The sequence below is a fragment of the Haliaeetus albicilla genome, chromosome 6 (assembly GCF_947461875.1).
Source record: "Haliaeetus albicilla chromosome 6, bHalAlb1.1, whole genome shotgun sequence".
In the NCBI taxonomy this organism is placed as follows: Eukaryota; Metazoa; Chordata; class Aves; order Accipitriformes; family Accipitridae; genus Haliaeetus; species Haliaeetus albicilla.
The window spans coordinates 32994547-33016659 of record NC_091488.1 but is presented as its reverse complement, the minus strand read 5'-3'; the positions used below and the strand labels follow the sequence as shown (position 1 = coordinate 33016659).

Sequence of the window (22113 nt, the reverse complement as noted above, 5' to 3'; positions counted from 1 at the left end):
CAGACCCTATGGAGCCAGAACTGTAACATCTTTGTATATACAGCTGGATGTTTCTAGGGCAATTGTGTAAACTAGGACAACCTATACCAAACACCTCAAACCCACCAAACCAGAGTGGCTACCTTCCAGCTGCCAACTGCTGCAGGTGCCTCGCCCGTGTCATGTGCCTGAGCTGTGGGAATTGCCTGGAGGACTGCCAGAGAGCCGGCCCACCAGCATACCAAACAGGACTGTTCTACCAATTTTGGGGGGGCATAGATGATTGAATTACATGCCCAGGAATGTTCTCAGACTTATTAAATTTGCTAATATAAACATGGCCAGTATTTTCCTCTTCTACTGAGCTACATTGATTTTTAAATGTTTTTATTAATAGAAAATTATCATAGAGTTTCTGAAATAAAACTTGTTGTACCATTATGTAGTTGGCATCTGCTTTTAACTACTGTCTTTCCACTAAGCTTTAAGTAAATAATTATTCTTAACTAAACCATAGATGCATATACATGGGGCATGCATGTGTATATATACATGGGTTCAGTGTATATGCATAATATGTATTTTTCTTGGTTTTCAAACAACTTTATTTTCTTTTCAGTGGGATGCCATAACTGAAATGGATGAACACAATCGTCCCATTCATACTTACCAGGTATGTAATGTGATGGAACCAAACCAAAACAACTGGCTTCAAACAAACTGGATCTCCCGTGATGCTGCACAGAAGATTTACGTGGAAATGAAGTTTACCCTGAGGGACTGCAACAGTATTCCATGGGTACTGGGAACCTGCAAGGAAACTTTCAATCTCTACTATATGGAGTCAGATGAGTCTCATGGAGTAAAATTCAAGACAAACCTGTACACTAAAATTGATACTATTGCAGCTGATGAGAGCTTTACCCAGATGGACTTGGGTGACCGCATTCTTAAACTCAACACAGAAGTTCGTGAGGTTGGGCCAATAAATAAGAAAGGATTTTATCTTGCTTTTCAGGACATTGGAGCATGTATCGCTTTGGTCTCAGTCCGTGTTTATTACAAAAAGTGCCCTTTCACGGTCCGTAATTTGGCTATGTTTCCTGATACTATTCCAAGGGTTGATTCTTCCTCTCTGGTGGAAGTACGGGGCTCCTGTGTGAAGAGTGCTGAGGAACGTGATACTCCAAAATTGTATTGTGGAGCAGACGGGGATTGGCTTGTGCCTCTAGGACGATGCATCTGCAGTGTAGGATATGAAGAAGTAGATGGCTCCTGCCATGGTAAGAAAACATTGTTTGATTTTTTTTTTTTATTATTTTTTTTTTAAAGTCTTATGATGTTATATGCACAGCAAGTAACTCATTGTATATTGGAAATATTGCATCACACCTTCAATGAATGCCACTTGTCCAGAAATAAACAAGGTTATTTGAAGTCATGATATTGTGGATTTCTAAGAAAACACTTGGTTACTAAAGATGACCGTCATTTTGTTGAACTAGGTGCCCAAAATGTACATGTGTATAGATCAGCTAGTCACCTTGACTCCTTCTGTAGTTACTGGAGATGAGTGCATGCTTTGGAGCAGGGTTCCTCTACCATGTTTTAGATATCTGTTGCAGGGATGAGATGAGCAGTGACTGGGGGGAAAAAAAAAAAAAAAATCTCTTTTTTTTTTCTCCATATGTCTAAAAAGGGAATCTAGTCAATTAAGTCGGACTCAGATCTTTGTATGCACATAAAGACAGAGGTGAATTCACCTCAGGAGATAATGTCATTATTCATGCTTCTATAAAACAAAGGGATTAAAATGCCTCCGTGAATAACACGCATGTTAACATAGTAGAAAATCAGTAGGTATCAAGTTCAATTAGAGACATTTGAAGCGCTATTCAGAGTTAATACAAGAGGTTAAAATCAAAAGTGCTCAAAATGCTTTCATCACAATACATAAGTAATGCTATATATCTAGTACTGGTTTTCAGAGACTAATGTACAAATGTAGTAAGACATTGTTTGTGAAGCAGGTGCCAGTACATCAGTTAGTTGCTGAATGTTGTTTGCCACCTTCTTGTATCTTAAGAATTGTCTATTTGAGGATAGCTGTGCTTGGTGACTTCTCTTCAAGAATTTTGCAGAGACTGCACTCTGTGCTGGTATGTATAGAAAGACATAGTAGTGCACTTTGTCACTATGACAGCGAATTAGGGATGTTTCAAATCAAGGTTTTAGCTTGGAGATGACTACAAATGGAAATGTATTTTCTTCCCTTACCCACCCCTCACTTTCATAAGTAGGACAGTGAACACATGCAGGAGCAAAAAGCATGTCTTCTGCCCAATCCAAGTGTTGTGTGGTTCATTAACCCTCTCTCTGCCACTCTCGAAAGTGGTTGCATTTGTCAGACTTTGATAACTGGATTTCATGCACAAATGGAAAAATTCAGATTCCTTAAACTTTTGTACTGTTTAGAATGTGAATATGTTGCTAAAACTTTGTAAATGCTGTGCTATACTTGAGTAAAGCCCAGGACTCGGATTTTTTTTTTTTTTTTAATTATTATTTGTGGATTCAATTTGAGACTACTATCTGTGGACAACATGCACATTGAGACTTGTTTTCCACCTGCCAGGACTGCTGGATAGGTGGCAGTTAATCATAAAAGGCATGCATCTTTTCCTACTGCACAGTTTCTTAGCAGTTAGTTGTTTTGCTAGCTTCGGAAGGAGTTACTAAAGGACACGTATACTTTGCACATTCACTTGTACTGTGTGTAATAGTTTCACAGTGACTTGAGAATAAGGTACTATTTCTGTAGTAATGATTGTAAAGAAAGCTTCAGTAGCCACCAAGATACAAGTCTGCTTTGGTTCAACATTTGCTTTGTAGCAAAAAGGAAGAGAAAGGGTCTATATCCATAAATTACCTAAGTGACATTGATATTGCCCGAATAGCTCCTCAGATTTGATGGTATTAGGCAAGCTGTACAGCAACCTTGGATAATATAGAGCATTAAAAACACACTGTGCATTGTAATCAGAAAATGAAATTCACTTCGTTGTCTGATCTTACTGGCATTAATTATCAAAATATACTCATTGCAAAGATACAATTTTGACGTTGCCATTACTGGAAGCAAGTATAACTTTCTACATAAGGTCAAAAGGTTTCTCTCTTAATGGGATAAGGATTTTTTTCCAAGACATTAACAGTCAATGAATGTTCTGTCCATTATGTGAGTGAGTCATACTCTAGAACTGTACATGAGCAATATAACCAGCAACCAAAGCCCACAAAAAGCGTCAGGAAACTTTTCTGCTTTGCATTGACTTCACTCCTTTATTCAATTGGCAGTCCAGTCTGCTGCTGAACAGGTACCTCCTAAATTAAATGGAATACCCAAAGCCATGAGTGTTTGCATGTTCTTATTTGCCCCAAGAGTAACAAATTACTATTTAAAAAATGATAATCTAATAGAACTTCCACATGTGTTTTGAAATAATAATTTTCATAGGTGTCTGGTGTTGTCCATTTAGTCATCTTCAGTGTATTTTAATATTAATACTAGTGCTACTTTTCTGACAGTTTTTCAGGGTATGTTTGTCTGGCATTCCTTCATGAATGTCATGCCTAGGGCAAGCCCAAACATATAAGATACTTTCAGAACTAAAGATCAACAATTTAGTTTCACTAGTGCCCACTCTTCAGCTTTTGTGCTTAAACCGTGAGTTGGAAGGGTTCCTGTCAGGGTGACCATGTTTCCCTTTGTGCCAAAGCGGCTGGTGGTGATGCATGCTCGGGCAACTGGGAATGCTTTTTTACAATGTGACTCTTTTGAGCATTGTGAACTGAACTGAGATCACTACCTATGTTGATAGCAATCTTTCAGACAACCATAATGTCCTATTTTGAGACTTCGCTTCTTGGCGGAGACATGAATCAGAAATTCAGAGTTTAAAAGATTGGTCACTTGTCAATACATCCTGAACTAACTCTTTCATACCCAATAAATTATAAAATACCTGAACATTACTAACTTTCTAAGGGAAAATTTATAAAATTTACATTTAGCTTGTTTTCATTGGGGGGGGGGGCGGGTGGGTGGGGGGAGAGGAGAAGCCACTCCATCTTAGTCTACTAAGACCTGACATGTATTTATACAATCTTCATGTCTTCTAGGTCCCTCCTCCAAATCCCAACCCAAAGCCCTTTTGTCCCTCCCATTCCACCGCTGGAGTTACATATCTGAGTCTTGGAAGTATTTGACACTACTCTGTCAGTGCTTCTTGTAGACATACTCTGTGACATACTCAAACCTGGTTAAATATTTCTTTCTTCTGCATGAAAATAACTTACAAAATAATAATTTTGTATTTTGAAATCTGTTCTGGTAAGTAATTGGCTGTTGGGCAATACATGCTAATACTTGAATATTTTTTTTTCCTATGTGCAAATGGTGTCAGACTGTAAATTATACACCAGCACATGGTTCAGTGGGGAATAATAAGCTCTTCATGGCGAATATGGCTTATCTGTCATAGAATTTAAAAAGTAAATTTCTGTTTTGATGTTTGGAGATATGCAGCCTTTATTCAGGAAGTACTAAATGGCATAAGGAATGATATTCTGCCTTTGTCATTGCTCATAGTTTAACAAAGCAGCAAGAATGGGAATAAAAAAGTCTTTGATCAGTTTTACTACTGCTGTTAAAATCATAGGGAAGCAAGTAAAGTAGATTTTGGCAGTTGAAAATAACCTAACTGGCAATACTTCAGTTATTTCAACATGTTGATTTTATGTGTATCTCTATCTGTGAATCTGTCAGTATTTCCTATCCATTGTATTTGCTTTTAAAAGGATCATTGCAGAGTGAAAGTGTTTGAAAAGAATTCACAACTGGATTCAAATATCCATGCTTATTAAATGTGTACCCCAATGTATCTAGCTCAGTTCAGAGGTATATTGATAAAGAATTTTTCATTAATTTGGGACTGCCTTCCCTTCCTGAAGTCAGTGGGGAAAAAGTCACATTGATTGCAGGAGTTTCACAGTTATTTGTGTGTCACGTACATTTCTTAATGGCATAGCATGAAAAAATACCATCTTCTCTGAAGTGATTGTGTAAACAATCTCTTGCTCTGTAATTTGAATCTACTTTCAAGATTTTTTTCCCTCAAAATCCTGAAATAGCAGCAACATTCGCACATTATTCTGTTTCTTTAGGCATTAATAAACAAGTTAGTACCAATAATTTGCCAAAGCTATTCATAAATGGCTCTAATATGAAGTGCTTGCTTTGCGAAATCACTGATACCAGCCCCATTCACAAGTCATAGCACAGAAGGAGGAAATGCTGCACAGGATTCTAATAAACATCAGTTAAAAGTAGCAAGTTCAATGTCATATCTTCTCTCAATGTCAGTCCAAGACAAGAGTTGTGCTAAATTTAACAAATGTGTGATATATCCAGGCCATATCAGGGCTTTGGGTGTTTGGGGGTTTTTTCATGCACAAACAGTTGTGAGAAGGAACACTGTATAAACTTAATTACAACAGTTCTATTCTTAGGAATGATATAGTAGTAATTGGGTGACTGTTAACTGAAGTCTGATTCTTTAACTTACCAAAAATTATATGAATTACTCAAGGTTAGCAATTAATTGTAGAGAAAGATTCAATTATATATAGCAAATACTAATTATTATAGTAATTTCAGAATTTATTTTAGTCTTAACCAATCAAACACAATGCAGAAGCGTATTTTGACTGTAAAAAGTTGATTGTTCTTGAGGAATATTCTCAGGAGCCCCTCACCTCCCCAAGGATGTTGTGTGATATGGTTGAAGAAATTTTAAAAATATAAAACAGACATTGACAGACTCACCTGGTTTATTTTAATTAAATACAATAAGGAGTGGGAATGTAAAGTTCAAATTCTTTGACCTTCAGTTGACTGAACAGCACTTCCTTGGGATACTAATGCCTGAATGTATTGAGCATTTGTTTAATTGAACAAATGTTTCTTTCTGTTATTCATTGCTTGAATTTGTGGTAATGTTTTGGTGTTAGGACTTCTACTTTGGCAGCCTATCTTCAGCTGTTTCATCCGATTCAATTAGAAGATATTTTCATTTCACAAATATGAACTAACCCTGTCCTCATATACGTACTTATAGCGTGTCTTTGTTACTAGAAAACTGAGAAGTTAATATTACAGTCGTGCTTTATTTACCTGTCTGTTGGCATGAAAAAAGGAAAAGTGGGGGTGGAAGTACATTGGAATGGCAAATTTTCCTAATAGTTACAGACGTACACAGTATTGTGTAAGGTTCCTTTTGGGTTTTTTTTTCCCCAGGTATTTATTTACTCATGAGTCCTACTCTTCTTTGCCAGCCCACAAGCACTGAAGGATCTGTAAAGGAAAAGCATAGAAAGATTTGGACTACAAAAAAAAGGGACAAAATAAAATTAAATTTTAATTTGGAAGACTGCAAAATATCTTTTTAAGAGAAAAATCTTTCCACCACAGGGAGTCCCTCCTGCAGCAGAGCTGGGACAGTTCTCTTGTGCTAGCGTACATCCCTGTGACAAAGGGTGCAATTCCCTGCCAGCTCTTTTGGATAGCCAGAGATGGGAATTTGTCAGGCAGGCTGAGTGAGTGGAGGACTGAGAAGATCCACTGACTGTTCTTTCTTTCTCTGTTGTGAAATGGGACAGGTGCAGAAGGTCCTGGGACTTCTTGCAGCTACATGGCTGCATTAGGTGATATGATCTGTCTCCTAGACCGCTGCAGGTGATTTTCTTGCAGGTGGAAGTTGCTTCAATGCCCTTAAGTACCTTTTTCCTTTCAAAATACAGGGCAGACAAGTAGGAAGACTGATAATACAAACTTACAAGTTTAAATAAAAACCAAATTCTTATTGAAACCTCAATTCCCCCTGAAATTGAAGTCTTTCAGTTTTCTCCTTTTGATTTCAATTTCCTCCTTTCATCTGAAACCTCAAGTGAAACCTCACAGTGAGCCCCCCTCAGAGATAGTTGCTGCAGTGTGCACATGCAGCAGTGTTGTGCAGAAAGCCAGTATCCATTTGTGAAGGAGCAGGAGGGGGAGGTAGGTGGGAGTGTGCATAGAGGTAACACTTGAGGTGGCATGAAGAAGTTTAGGAGGAGTGGTTAGGTATGGTGATCAATGCCATATCATTTACTGGAATTTATAGCACATTCCTAAATATGCAAATACTCTGGAAGGGGTTCACACTTTCTTACTGTGCTCAAGAAATGATGGTTTATTTTACATAATTTATGTGAGTTTGAAGAGCTTTAGATTTCACAGTTTTCAATGGTAGTACTTAAGACCTTTGTGATTATTACTGATATGTATTTTCCACTGAAAAACCTACTCTTTAGCCTATGCAAGGCTACACAACACAACATCTGTGATCGCTCACAGCAAATTTTAACTTGAATTCTGAATATGGATAAAATGGTGGTTTGACACTTCCAAATTCAGTTTCTAGGTTGAACCACTAAATAGATGCTTCTAGCACAATCCAAGAACATTCATGAAAAAATTAGGAATTATGGACAATAGCAGATCTGTAGGTAACAGTATGAAAAAGCAATTGATAATGACTCATTAAAATCTTCTGAATATACTTAACCACATGTAACTGCTAGCATACTGCAAAAAATTGGACTTGATCTGAACTCAAGAACTGTATACATCAGAAAAGAGAGTATATATTTACAGTACATTAAAATTTAAATAACTATCTGTTGCGGGGAGACATTGCAGATGCTACCGGTAGCACTTTTATGTTCATACATTCTGGTTTTAATTCCTAAATCCCAGGTCATGTGCCAAGCTATTTCATGCTGTATCTCTTTCATTTCCAAGGTACTTCTTCCTCTTGCACATAGATAACCCTTTTGTCCTTAAGGCTTACAATTAGTGTGAATTAAAAATAACATTGTTGTCTAGCTGAAGTAGGAGGAAAATTATGTGTGGTGGACTGTGTGAAATGAATGTGATATTATTTACTATCAGAAAGATGAATTTTTAGTGACTTGGACCAGTCTGAAGAGATCTGACTTTCCTGTATTCAGTTGCTTTGCCTTTTTCTCAATGCTTTTAGGTTCATTTGATGGCTTTTATATTTCTTTAAAATGACACGTTTGTGCCCTTTCTTATACACTGGGTACCAGGCTAGCTCCTGCAAAGCTTCTAAAGGTATGCATGTTTTTGGTTGATTTGTTGTGTTTGGTTTTTTTTGCCTTTTTTTAATTGTAGCCTTTTCCTTTCTTCTTTTCAGTGTCTTAAAACTGAGGATATAAAGTTTGTTATAGAATTTTTTGTTTGTTTGTGGGTTGTTTTACTGCAACAAAGTGTTAGGAATTAAATAGGTACCTAAGGACACTTATCTTCAATGACTACCTGAGTTGGCAGCCAGAAAAATCTCAATACCATGTAAATTAATGTTGTAGCTCACATCCAACCCTTTTTACTTAATCTACAGCCATCTGCAGATTTGTTCAACTGGATAAATTGTAACACAAGAAATTTGATAAAACAGCTGAAAAGGGGTGCTGCTTCAGAAGTGAGGATTTAAAAAACAAGCAAAAAAACTTACTTGACTTTGTGTAGCAAGGAAACTACATTGATACTAAATGGACACAAGTTGTTTGTACAATCTTGTCACATCATACTGACTTATCTTGCATTATTTTGAGCAAATAAGGAACCTTACAGTAGCTACCATAACCTGGTTTCCAGAATATTTCACTGTAAAAATTGAAATTAAAGCCTTGATTTTTTTTCTAACTGCATCTGAATAAATTATGCATATGTAGGAAACTCAATGTTTGCAAATGGAATTAATCCTAGGAAGTCACTGTTTTTCACTTTGATACTGAAATGTGCATTGAAGTACAGTATTTGGTGTAAAACCTCCTTTGATGGTGGAACAAGGAAGCCAGCTTAGGTTAAATAGCAAAAACTGTCACTACTTTCTGTTTGTACACATAGCCGTGAAGTTTCAGAAGCAAAAGCACGCTGATTACTCAGGTATGTCTTGCCTTAGGTTTTGTGTTAGTGTATACCATTGGATATTGATCCTACCAGCTATCCTTGATAAACAGTAGACAAAAATTGTCCAAGGGACTGCAGTGATTGATTTTGTTGTTGTTGTGTATGACTCAGTAATATAGCTGCCTGATTTGACATAAGCAGCAGCTGGTTCTTGCTCTGAAAGAAGTACACTCCAGTGATGGTCACATGCAAAACTTGTAATACTACTGGAAACAAATTGTTTGTTTTAGAAAATGCACACACAAATACAAATGTATTTGTGTATCTATTCAACTGTATATAGAATAAGTACATTGTAAAACTGTTTGATTTATTATTTTTAACTTGCTGTGCAGATTTCTCGGCTACTTTGGTATCTTCCCCTACCCCCCAACCCCACCCCATGCATTAGGCTCACGTGTGGCACGTCTCCCCACTGTAAGGTCGGTAGTGGGGCTGTGTCTTAGGATTGTGGCACAGGGGATAACAACAGTTCAGGTCCACAGACTTACTCTGTAGGTGCGAAGGGGCTGGCGCATATAGTTCGGCAGCCTGCAAGGGACTCGTGTGCTGTGCTACATGTGCGAGTGCCAGAGTGGGAAACAAGGACAAAGTCTGTAGGTCTCATTCACAAATCTTCTGTAAGTCTGTGTGCAGGTGGATCTCCCTACATAGGATAAGACACTGTCTTCCAACAGTAACAATCTAGTCATAACTGAATTCTTGGTCAAGCCTTATACTTGGCTTGCCAGTCCCAAAATAGACTTTTCATGAAATCTGGTGTTAATAAATTCAAAGATGTTTATTTGTCAGAAATAAACAGTAGCATGACAACTTACAATTTCCTTTCATATTGGTAAAAATGGGAATAACAGAAAGACTGACAGGTTGGATGCTATACTGTGGCAAGAGGTGAAGAAGGCAGGTGCTAACCCTGCGTTACTGTCCTGTGTTCCTCGCTGTGATTAGATTTAGCCTCAAAATGTACGTCACATCCTAGAGAGACTAACAGAAATGATGCCTCCCTGTTCTTGGGTAAAACAGCTTTTTCTTGCTTGCCACATAATTTTTCTTCTTGTTCTGGGAGTGAGTAACTACAGCTTGAGCTCAAACACTTCAGATTAATTTGACTTGTGCAATGAACATTTTCCTTTACACATGATCAATCTTAACTGTTTCAACGATCAAATATATTGAATGTAGGCAAGTTTAGCTTGATTGAAAACCTTGGACTGCTGTATTTAATGGATGTAAAAGTTCGGCATTGGTTGCTTGTATCTCATTGCAGCCGTAGGAGGCTTTCCTCCAGCTGGAAGAGAAGCGTGATGGGGTTTTCTTATGGTTGAGTATGTTCTCCTCAGTATGTAGGTTTCCTCAATATGCTGAAAAATGTACGTCTTTATGAGCTCTGAAGAGGTCTTTTCTGACAAGTGCGTGGAGGAGAGTAAAACCATAATGGTTCACTTTTAAAGACTTGATAACACTTGTTCAATACAAAATGCCTTGTGTTAGGCACTGAATTCATTGAAAGTTGCAAAAGAGAAATACTTTGTAAGGAAGCTGTGATTTACAAACTTGGCCACTAATTGCATAAAGGAACGCTTTTACTGTGTGTACAGCACAACTGTGTAAAAATCATGTCTTAAGGACTTCCATTGTCATGTGTTGCAGCGAATTCACAGTTCTGGCTTAAATAAGGGTTTGATATATTTGTCTTTGTGGAAATTCAGTTTCTGGAAGGTTTGTTCATCATTGACTTTTTGTGGTGGAGCCCTGAATAATAAAAATAAATATAAGCTGAGAAAAAAAATGTAGTTGGGGTTCTCAGTGAAAGTTACCAAGCTTTTACACTACAGTAGGCTGTGAATTTTTTAAATAATGATAAGAAATGTCACTTAAATCTTAACACTTTATGTAAGTATGTATACATATATAATACTCAGAGAATTCTGGCTTGGAAATTGTCAGAATATAGTAATTAGATTTTTTTTTTTAAATATTATTTTTCTCCTGCTGCTGAGCACAAGCACTTAAATTTATAGTTTGAAATAATTGAAACATTTTAGAATATCATTATTGTTTCAATATAGATGATGTCCCTTTGAGAACTCATAAAGTTGAGCTCCAAAATCTGAAGATAATCACCAGTACTTCCTCTGAGGCAGGTTATTAATCAGTAGCACATTCACAAATAAACCATAAAACACATTCTGTAATGGAACTGTTCCCGTAGAGGTTTCCCATCATTTTATTCAGTCAATTATTAAAGCATTTATGCTGAGAAATGTGATTTCAAAAGCAATCAATAAAGGGTTTCCTCTTGCATAGTGTAGCCTAGGAATTACAAGCAAGAGTGAAGTAACTGTGCAAAGACATTTCTGACAAAGTTTGTCTTGAATACAAAAGAACACGTATGCGTGTTTAAAAATTTGAACTGTATTTGCTTTTTGTAACTCAGTAAGAATGCAAGTGAGATGAGATTTGCTTTAGCCAACTGACTTATCCTTTTCTTCCTAAAACTTAAGGTTGAAAATAATATCAAAAGCAGTAGTTTTACACAGCAAGATTGATGTAGACTATAAAGTCATTCTGTGTTGTGGACTAACTTAGATTTCAAGGGCAATGATATTTAAAAGATTCTCAGAAATCACCCCCACTGAAATTTGTGTCATGTTAGAGGCATTATTTGAACAAAGCAGTTCAGAGGCTACTCAAAAGCTTAAGCTCTTGCCAAATGAAGAAAAAAAAAAACCATCTAAAAACCCCTCCCCAAACCTAAAAAAAAAAAAAAGGTAAATGCAATACTATTAACTGCAAGATTTATGACTGACACCTTTGTATAAGAGAAAAAAGAGAGGAAGGAAAACTCCCATGAAAGTTGAGGTACCTGTTACAGAGATTTTTCTGTCCTCAGTAGTTAAGGTTAGGGGTTGTTGCATTCTTGAGGGGGCAACAGAAGTTTGACTGTGATCACAGCTCCTCCCTAAGCAAAACCACATCCCCAGCAGCATATCGCCTCACACTGCTGCTCGAGTGCAATGTGCCCTGGAGCTGCTGCAGGGTCGGAGGGCGAGGGTTGTGTGTTGGTCCCTGACCTCTGTTGTGCGGGAAAAGCGCAATGCCTTCAGCTTGATGGAGCCGCAAGTGATGCTCTGCTGGGACTTACAGCACTGGGCCTGCAGCTTTCAAGAGTAGTGGTGAAGATGGGTGGCTTTTGAGCTGCAGTGCTGTTTGAAGACTGTTGCAGGTCTCTTGGCAAGAAGAGAGCATCGGTAACTGAAACTTCAGAAGGTCAGTTGCTATATTACTTTTGGATGCTGAATTCTGAAAAGGAAATTGATTATTTTGGGTCTGTAGTGCCATAATATTAGCTTTAGCATCTTTAGTGATTTACAGTCTTTTGTGGGGAGCTGGAAGACCTGTACTGGGAACTGTGCTAGGCAGGCAGCATCAAGTGCTCGCTTGCAGAACCATTTCGCATGGCACGTGGTGGTAATATGAAAAGGAAATGCAGCTGAAGATCTGAGACAGCTTCGAGATGCTGTTCTATGCTGTTGTGGTTTAACCCCAGTCAGCAACTAAGCACCACGCAGCTGCTCGCTCACTCCCCCCCGCCCAGTGGGATGGGGGAGAAAATCGGGAAAAGAAGTAAAACTCATGGGTTGAGATAAGAACAGTTTAATAGAACAGAAAAGAAGAAACTAATAATGATAATACTAATAAAATGACAATAGTAATAATAAAAGGATTAGAATATACAAGGGATGCACAGTGCAATTGCTCACCACCTGCCGATCGATGCCCAGTTAGTCCCTGAGCGGTGATCCCCCCACCCCTGCTCCCTGCAGTTTATATACTAGATGAGACATCACATGGTATGGAATACCCTGTTGGCCAGTTTGGGTCAGCTGTCCTGGCTGTGTTGCCTCCCAATTTCATGTGCCCCTCCAGCCTTCTCGCTGGCTGGGCGTGAGAAACTGAAAAATCCTTGACTTTAGACTAAACATTACTTAGCAACAACTGAAAACATCAGTGTGTTATCAACATTCTTCTCATACTGAACCCAAAACATAGCACTGTACCAGCTGCTAGAAAGAAAATTATCTCTATCCCAGCTGAAACCAGGACAATGGGTTTTTTAAACATCTGTCCCTGCTTTGACATCTCTGTGATAATTACCACCTTACAAAGGTGGTGCTGGTACTTGTTTTACTGCTTTATTACATTATTATTATTATTATTTATTGTTATTTACCAATCTACTTTGTAGAATAGTCCTGCTTGCTAGACATCTTGGTTCCCACATCAGTGTGCTCTGAACAAATATGGTTGTGCTTCTACTAGTACTTCCAATTCAGTCTTTTGGTCTTACTGCTCTTTCAGCATCAGTCTTGCTGGTCTAAATATTTTAAAGTTTGGCTCTCAAATCTTCGTGTCTGTCTTGGCTCTCACATAATTTAGATTTATTTTTTTTTAAGTAGTCTTATTTAGATAGTCAAAAGGCACACAAGGCATTTTGTACAGTTCTATGCAATGTCACAAACGTTTAAAAACAACAACAAAAAAAACCCTAAAACATGACCTGAAGACAGAAAATTCCTAAAACTTATGGTTCATAACTTGATTATGATATATAACAAGTGAATTGTATCCAAAGAGCTCATTTGCTGGGAAATCTTTGGAAGATTCTGGTGACAAGTTTACATGTCTATCCCAAAGGTCTTACTTTCATTCTCCTTTTAGGTAAGTCACTGGCAGAAAGTTTTCTGTTAAGATTTTTCGGTGTTTTGTTGATTAAAAGATAAATATTTCCAAAGATAGATAGAACAAAAGAAATAGTCTGCATGATGATCAGTGATTAAACTTGACCGTAGGATTTAAAGAGTTGAACTGAATACAGTGAATATGCTTTATATGTCCAAACTGCATTTTCAGTACGCCTGTGTGATGGAAAAGGGCAAGGTTCAAGCAAACGACTTATTTGAACTTCACTCACAGACTTAACACGCCACTATTGCAGGTTTTACAGATACGATGGAGGAATGCACTATTGCAATTTTTTTAAGGCAAGAGTAGTACATTATTACAACCACAAGCGATTCACAGACAACCACAAATGCATTTACAAACTTAAAGCATAAACAACATTCACTTACCCCTCCAGGTAAGGGCTCTCAATCCCAGGGAAGTTACCTCAGCCGGCATCCCGATCAAGGGGGGGGAAGGGTTTCCTTCGCAAGTCAACTGCATAGTTAGAGAAGTGACTCCCCCATTTCCAACCTGAATCTTAGAGTTTTTATCCCCTGACTTGTGGAATGGTGTGTATGACTATGTCAGAGTGGATTACGATATATGCCTAAATGGATTATGTATATCTGCGTGGAGTTTCCCCTTGTCTTTCCTTCATTGGTCTGTGATTGTTTGAATACACAAGGTTGTCATTTGAAACTGAAGCTGGAACCCTCCAGGTTTTGAGGTTTTTGGTTGTTGTTGTTGTGGGGTTTTTTGTTTTTTTTTTTTTTTGTTTTTTTTTGACCTTGCTCCCTCAGCAACTGAATAGTGGTTGGATTGAGACTCAGGGCATACTATTCGTTAAGGGATTTCAAGGCTCAGTTCAGGTTTTGGTTCTTTGAATGGTGCAGCCACCGCCCTGTTTACTTTAGGGTCTATCAGACAACCCAGGGCTAAGCTGTCTACAGAGTCCTCTCTGCAGAGAGACAGGGCCTCAAGGCGACCCGATGCTGGGTCACTTTTGTAACCCCCCGTGAGTCTCCTGTGTGCACTAGACATGGTGAAACTCGTTTGTGAACTCTGAGCTGGACAATCCACCCAGCCTGTTGAACAGGTATCTAGTTGTTTAGACTAACATTTTGAAAAAGTTGGAATGTATTTATGTTCTGTTCCTTCTGTATCAGCCTACACTAAGCAGTGGATGCGTCTGTCTAATGCACTTTCAGGCATAAAGATTGCATTTGATTGAGTGCATTTCTCTGCAATTTTTCCCATTGTTGTATGGGTTCCCTCTTTATGTGATTTTTGGTTGTGTTTTTTTTTTCTTACAGCCTTTTTCCGCTACTCATACCTTATTTCCCACTTGCTCTTATGTGGAAATAAAAAAAACCAAAAAGTTTAGTCTATTAATGTTCTGTACTATTAATAGTGTGCTGAGAACTTAAGTTTGTAAAAGTAGAATAATTAATTTCTTGTTGCTTGAGGAGTATGTGTGTTTCTTTATTCTCTTACGTACTTCTAAGACAAAAATGTTTTCTAAATGTAAAAATTGTTTGATGTGTCAGAATGAGAAGATTAGGCTATTACATTGTTAGAATTAAAAAAAAAAATTATTACCACCAAAGATAATTCATAAATTCTCATGTTTCAACATCCAGATGGTATGTTCCTGTGCTGAACATTGATGTCCAACTGCACAGGCTAGTTCTGTGGGGTTTTAAAGGAACTTAGGTGTTTATTAGGTGTTTGGTGCCTCCAGCAAGGGTATAGAAGAAAACACAGCCTATAGGAATTAAAGGACATTCTTATTGGTTGCTGTATATTACCTTTTCCCTACAGGTTTATGCAGCTGATATTTTGTTATAATATGGATTTTAAATAGCACCAGTACAGCCGATGGTTCATAGTAGCTTCTTAACCATCATTTGAATTAACGTATGCTGACATAATTTCAGGCACAGTGAAAAGTGTCTCCGAGTTACCTGTGGAGCCAGCCTCCCCTGGAGCAGCCCCCATGGCCCCTCTCAGAGGAGCCCTTCTCTGCTGCAGGTGGTCTCCCATGTCGCGCTCCTTCCCTGAGGCACCAGCTGCCAGTCACTGCTCCCTGCATTTCCTCACCAGCAACTCGCCGAGAGTCTGCCTCAGACCTGATCTCCAGACTGTTACCTGTCACCCGCACTTGACCTGGCACGTGTCCGTCATGTTTAAGAGTTGTCATAATCCAAGTGGCAATACATAGGTTTTGGTAATTGAAGTAGATCTAAAGGACTAAATTAACAGACTCACTTACTGTCTGACACATCTCAGAAATGCAGTCCTGTAGTGTTTTAGCTGATACGCTCAAAGTCCTTTTCTTGAAGGGTTCTGTGGGGTTTGCTTGGTTTGGCTTGGCTTCCCCCCTGAATTTTACTTTTAGGAGTCCCATCAAATCACAAGAGAATATTCTGCAGGGAAGAATCTTGAGTTCACAAGAGGTAGCTGACATGGTGGTGGTGGTGGTGGTCTTTTGAACAGTAAATTCTATGAATCTTTCTATCCTGCAAAGTAAATATCTCAGCAAAGGAAGGTGATCCTTGGGAACCAACCCACTTCAGCAAGCTTGTGCTGTTCTAGGTGTATGTCTGCTAAGGGTAGAATAAATTATGTAAAATAGGTCTCGTACCTACTAGTGAAACATCTAATGGAGTCAAGGACTGCACTTGAAATGTCTCTCTTTAAAGTGTTGCTTCAAAGGGATAATGATCAAAGCATGAATAAATTCCCAAAGGACATGGAAATGTATGCATAGAGAGATTATACTCCAAATGCTAACAATGAATGTTTAGTTATTTGGTATCTGGCTATTATATAATAAATAGTTATGTGTGTGAAATGTCTTAATTTTGCTGTGACAACTTGACGGTATTCCCAGATGTTAAATATTTCAAAGCTTATCTTACATATATTCATAAACAAGATGAAAGTGTTAATTCTAATTAAAATGATGCACAGTTCAGTAGCAGCCCTAATAAAGTCCCTGTGGAACAGTAAATTCAATAGCAATGTATCTTCTATGCAGAGTCAACATTTAGATTTCAATTTTACTGTAAACCAATCTTCAAGGAAAAACTGAGTAGTCAAGATAGAAAAACTATGAAAAATCGTATTCAAAAGTCATTTGAATATGTGCAGTATTTTACATACCAGTATCTATGTATATTGGCAGTTTAGGCAAGAAACTGGAGGGGGGGGGGGCAGGGGAAACCCTCCCAAACTTAATAAGTACTCCAGTGTCCCGAAGTATTTATTTCACTTGGTGAATATGATCTTAATGGTCATATTTGCTGTCATATTCACCTGTTGCAATTTTGTTTACAATTATTTTTAAAGCAGTACTTGAGAAACCACCATTTTTTAATGTAATATACTTTAATACTGAACTATTCATTGTGGAGAAGCCTTATACATGTGTACGTTCAAGATGCCTTCACAGGGAAAGTGAGAATTTTAGTGTTGAATCATTGGGATATCAGAGATTGGAATAGTAGCTAAAGATGTAAAAGTATTTTTTATTTGTAACTCAGAATAGATTTTCCACCGCATTTAACAGAAAACATAAAAGAAGCTACAAAGTCACAAAGAGTCAGGAGGCATTAAAGACCTTGGGGAGAGACCCAGGGGAATGCCTGAAGACATTGTTGGTTTGTAGCATTTAGGATGCCAGTAAAGACAAATCCCAGAGTAGGAGGATATGTACATTTTCTTTTCAAAATCAGACTAGGGATTCTTTGACTCACAGTAAATGAATAATACATTTGATTTTATCTGCATGTACTTATCTTTATAAACTATGCATTGTTATCATTTTGCATATTATCTCAGCTGTTTAAAATTATATACACAACTACCATAATAGGTCATGTCAAACCATGTTAGTAAGAGAAATTCTCTGTTTTGAAGGAATTTGAGTTTGCAAAATGTTGTTTTCAATTATCAATAAAAATCTGGATTCTCTTCAAAGGGAAGTTCTGGGGGAAATTTAGATTGATCAGAGTACTTTTTTTTTTTTCTTCTATATTATGCAGTTTAAAATGCTTTCCTTAAGAAACATGAAGTATACTGATGGTGGGGAAAAAAAAAAAAAAATTACAGTTGTTATAGCCAAATGATTGTTTTGGATGAGCCTGAGCTTCAGAGAACTCTGCAAAACCTTCCTCTTTGGTAAAGGGTTTTCACCCTAGCCTGTGTGAGATATAGCTGTCCTACCTAGGAAAACAGTCCCACTCATAACCTAAGAAATTCTCTTTCAGAACTTTGGAAATGGGGGAAAGATAAGTTCAGTATCCTTACTTATTCTGGATAGTTGCAACTTACTACAGACAGCAGCAGAGAGCACTAGAACAGTTAAAAGAATGCAAACCTCTCTGCTAGAGCTACATTGCTATCAATTATACTGTAACATAATAGAGTAAGGTAAATAATAGCAGTGAATGGAATAATGGGATAAGGTATAATTAATATTAATTGATCACAACTGAAGATGCAAGAAATACTTTGCTGAAAGGTAGTCTGGGACAGGGAAAATGCTTTCTCTCTTCCCTACTTTGTGTGGTGATAATTGGTAGACTGTGAACTTTTAAAGCTTTCTACAGTAAATAACTACAATGCAAAAATTGGTTATTGATATATTAGTGGTTCTGAAAACTAGGCTTTAATCTGACAGCAGGAATGAGGTGGTATAGGGCCATATGAAGCAAACTGAGTATTGCTTTCAAGTAAGACGTGACGTAGATGTGCAAATAAATTATTGAAGTATACTTACTCTGATCTGTTGATTTTTAAGGGGTTGTCTAGAAATTTCAGTGTTAAACTTAAAACAGCACCAATTACATCTTCCAGAGTTTTTCTGAAACGCTTCTTTTGAACAATCATTATAAGCCAGAGATTGTTCAGTGTGTGTTTCAAACTGGGAAACCTGCAACATCCAATGTGACCTTAGTTGAAATTAGTAGGAACTATGTGTTTTCAAACTGTAGGATCACTAATGTTTGCTATGGCAGCAAGAACATACTAACAAACATATGGTCAAGAACAAACCCAGATACTGACTGCATGTCATTTTTAATAAATATGTATTTTAGAGGGTTTTTTCTGTTTGCAGAGAATAAGAATGTTGTGGGTGAATTCTTCTCACTGATCAGGATAGCAGACTTCATTTTGTCTCCTGTTGCTGGAGCTGGTTTTCTGATACAGTAATTAGGATGAACCTAAGGATAAGCCGACATAATTTAGCTAAGTCCTTTACTATTTAAACTTTTAAAACACCTCGCTTGTTCTTACCATTTATTTTATAGTTTAGGACTCAGTTTTGGATCCTACAATGCTGATGTGTACACATGAAAATACTACACACTAAGCTCAGAATTTTCAGTATCAGGCCATCTAATTGTTAGCAGCTCTGGGTTATGAACCTGGTGAAACTTTTTATTATTTTGGAGGTGGCGCAGTGATGCAATTTAGGGATGGTGAGTGAAAGTTTTGTAGTTTCAGAAGGAAAATAGTGGCTAATTTCCATTAAGGTCATGCAAATCACAATCGAGTCAGTGGTTGACTAAGTAATTGTTAATATATGTGTGCAAATATAATCAGGAAAAAATCTAGTCATCAACTTTATAGCTGTTAAATACTTGTATAGGCTCAGATTAGAGGGAGGACAACACTTACAGGGATCAGCAGGCACAACCACCTTTGTAATTCTCCATTAGTGTGATTTAATACTTGTGCAGCAGTTCTTCATACGGTTTGTTGGGTGGTTGGGATTTTTTTAAAGTACAAATAAAGCAAAGTTGTAGGAAAATGTATTCTAACAGTTCAGGCTGTTAGCAATCTGACATTTACATGCAGATGTATTATCATGACATTTTTAAACTTAGAACTTTGTAATGTATTTAAATCTAAAAATACCATAAGACAAACTACTGTGAATAGAGAAACCTTGCATAAACTGAATTCTTCCTTGAAAGGAAGAGGTGGCCTGACTAAATGAGAATAAATTTTAAAACAACCCATTCATGTTCCAGGTAGCTGTAGCAAAAGAAGTAATCACGGTATAAGTAAAAAAATCTGCAAATACTTGTGCGATTGCTCTCTGTGGACATATTTTGTTGTTTTAAAAATATAGGTCATGCTAATCACCATAGCCTACAGAGAGAAATAATTTTTTTTTACAGGAAATGTAAAAATGTTGCTTGTAAGCTGTCTGTGGATAAAATGATATGCCTTCATAAAATATATTGCCTAGTCTAATGATCCAAAACTAACCACATCATTTTAAAAGGCAGCTTTGAGATTGTTCTTACCCCATGAGTGCTGAATTAGAATAAATTTCTGTGACAATATTGTGAGGGAAAAGGATCCAAAGAAGAAATATTCTTTTATATCATCCCAGTCTTGCACCAGCGCCTGGATGGTACTAGTTTTATACATGTCTCCTGGTAGTTTGTTTGAGAATCCCATATCCACGAGGCAGCAGACACGTCTCCCTCCCATGTTTGCGTACTGAGGCAGGCGGAGGGGACCGGGGCTGGCTGCTGGCAGATGCTCCCCAGTAGACAGTGTCTCACTGCGGTCTTGTCTGAGTGTCTGCACTAGCTGTGTGTTTGATGGGAATTGATGTATTTGTCTGAATTATTCCTCCTACTCCTTGCAGTAACAGAGACATAAGGAGCTGAATCACAGTTCCCACCGATGGGGCTGGCTGGTGTGGGCGCAGCCACCCGTGCTGCTGGGAGTAGCCTTGGCAAGAAACCCTCCCTCCATAGGAACGGACCCAGGTTTCATCCTGGAAAGACCAGGAGGGAGCTAGCATATGTGATAGGGATGGCCAAGGGCCCAGAAGTGAGATGGAGAACTAAGTCATTTTACAGTGTCAACACACCTTTTATTTATTTACCAGTCTTTTACCCATCATCTCCTCTTACCAGTGCTGCAATGTCCAAGCAAGGTCTTCAAGCACCTCAGCACCTGAAGTCTCCGCTGAGATATTCTGTCAGACATGACTGTTTAGCATCTCTGGTCCCAAAATCCCTGTAGCAGAGATTGTTGTTTATGGTACTGACTCTTTTGCGTGAAGTTACCGCTCTGTAGCTAGAAACTACTGCATTGTAAACGTACTGTGAAAGCTGTAATTTCCTTATCAGAGAGAAGTATTCTATCCACAGCATGGAAGCTCTAATTTAAAATGTTTAAATTATTTTTATTTGTTCGTTTTTTCTGAAGTAGCATCCAGTCTCGTAGCAATAAAAATAATATAATTTGTAAGGAATAGCAATCAATGGTGGAATCCTCTGGATGGTAATATTTACAGTTAACAGAAAAGGAACTGTAAATAATGAAAGAAAACCCTTTTTTTTATTATTAGAAGAAACCTGTAAAACTTATCTTTGTTTGATTTACGGACTTGCCTACTCTTTAGGAATAAATTAGGTAAATCTGAAAGAAATGAAGGCAAAGTAGCTATAAAACAACCTATTGATTTTTGACTAAATCTCTGTCTTTGGTAATTTTTACAGTTGCCTGCATCCAAAAAACCCACAGTGTAGTTACTAGAGAAACAATGTAAGTAACTGGTATTTGATTGGCTCTTTATACCTGTACCTCATCCCTCTTTACCTAAATGTTTATAGCATCAGCAGAACAATTTAACCTGAAACTCAAGGGCAAGAGCGCAATCAAACTTTTCTGTTACTTTGGAAATGAGTAGTAGTAATATTAAAGATACTCACATAGTGTTTGTTTTTGGCTTTAACTTCTAGAATGTCACTGCTTTTCCACGTATACTCTCCTAGGTCTTTCTGCAGCTATTTTGTTTTACATTTCTTGAAGGGTGTGGGGTTGTGCTTTCTTGTTTTTTTTTGGTTTTGTTTAGTGATTTGTTTGGCTGTTGGTTGTTTGGGATTTTTCTTTTTTTTTTTTTTTTTTTTTTTTCCTTTGAGAGGACTACAGCAGGGATATAAAACATGGGCATTCTGAGGAACAAACGAATGGTTACAATAGCTGTCATTACAGAGAAAACCCCCATGATAAAGCTATTAAAATAATAATAGGTAATTCCTTTTTTCAAAAAGGACCTGTAACTGAGAGAAATGCATGACCTCAATTCCACTGTGAACAATTAGATGTGGCAGGTATCTTGAAAAAGGGATAACCTGAAAAAATTCTGTAAGTGTTTTTCTTCAGTGTTAGACTTCTGCACTAGTGATGGTTGGAGAAGGTAATGAATCCTAAAAAAATAAAAAAACAGTACGCTGTGCAGTTTATCGAGTATATTAAATATGAGGGAAGTTAGTGGTATT

The 22113-nt window shown here is 37.6% G+C and overlaps 1 protein-coding gene across 5 annotated transcripts in view; it reads left to right on the top strand.

Moving 5' to 3' along the window:
* EPHA6 (EPH receptor A6) overlaps positions 1–22113 on the top strand; it is a 529864-nt gene that overhangs the window by 129305 nt on the left and 378446 nt on the right. For all 5 annotated transcript variants that reach the window (XM_069785494.1, XM_069785492.1, XM_069785496.1 and 2 more), the window contains one exon: positions 599–1262. In XM_069785494.1, coding sequence (XP_069641595.1) covers positions 599–1262 — 664 coding nt within the window. The remainder of the gene's footprint in view (positions 1–598; positions 1263–22113) is intronic.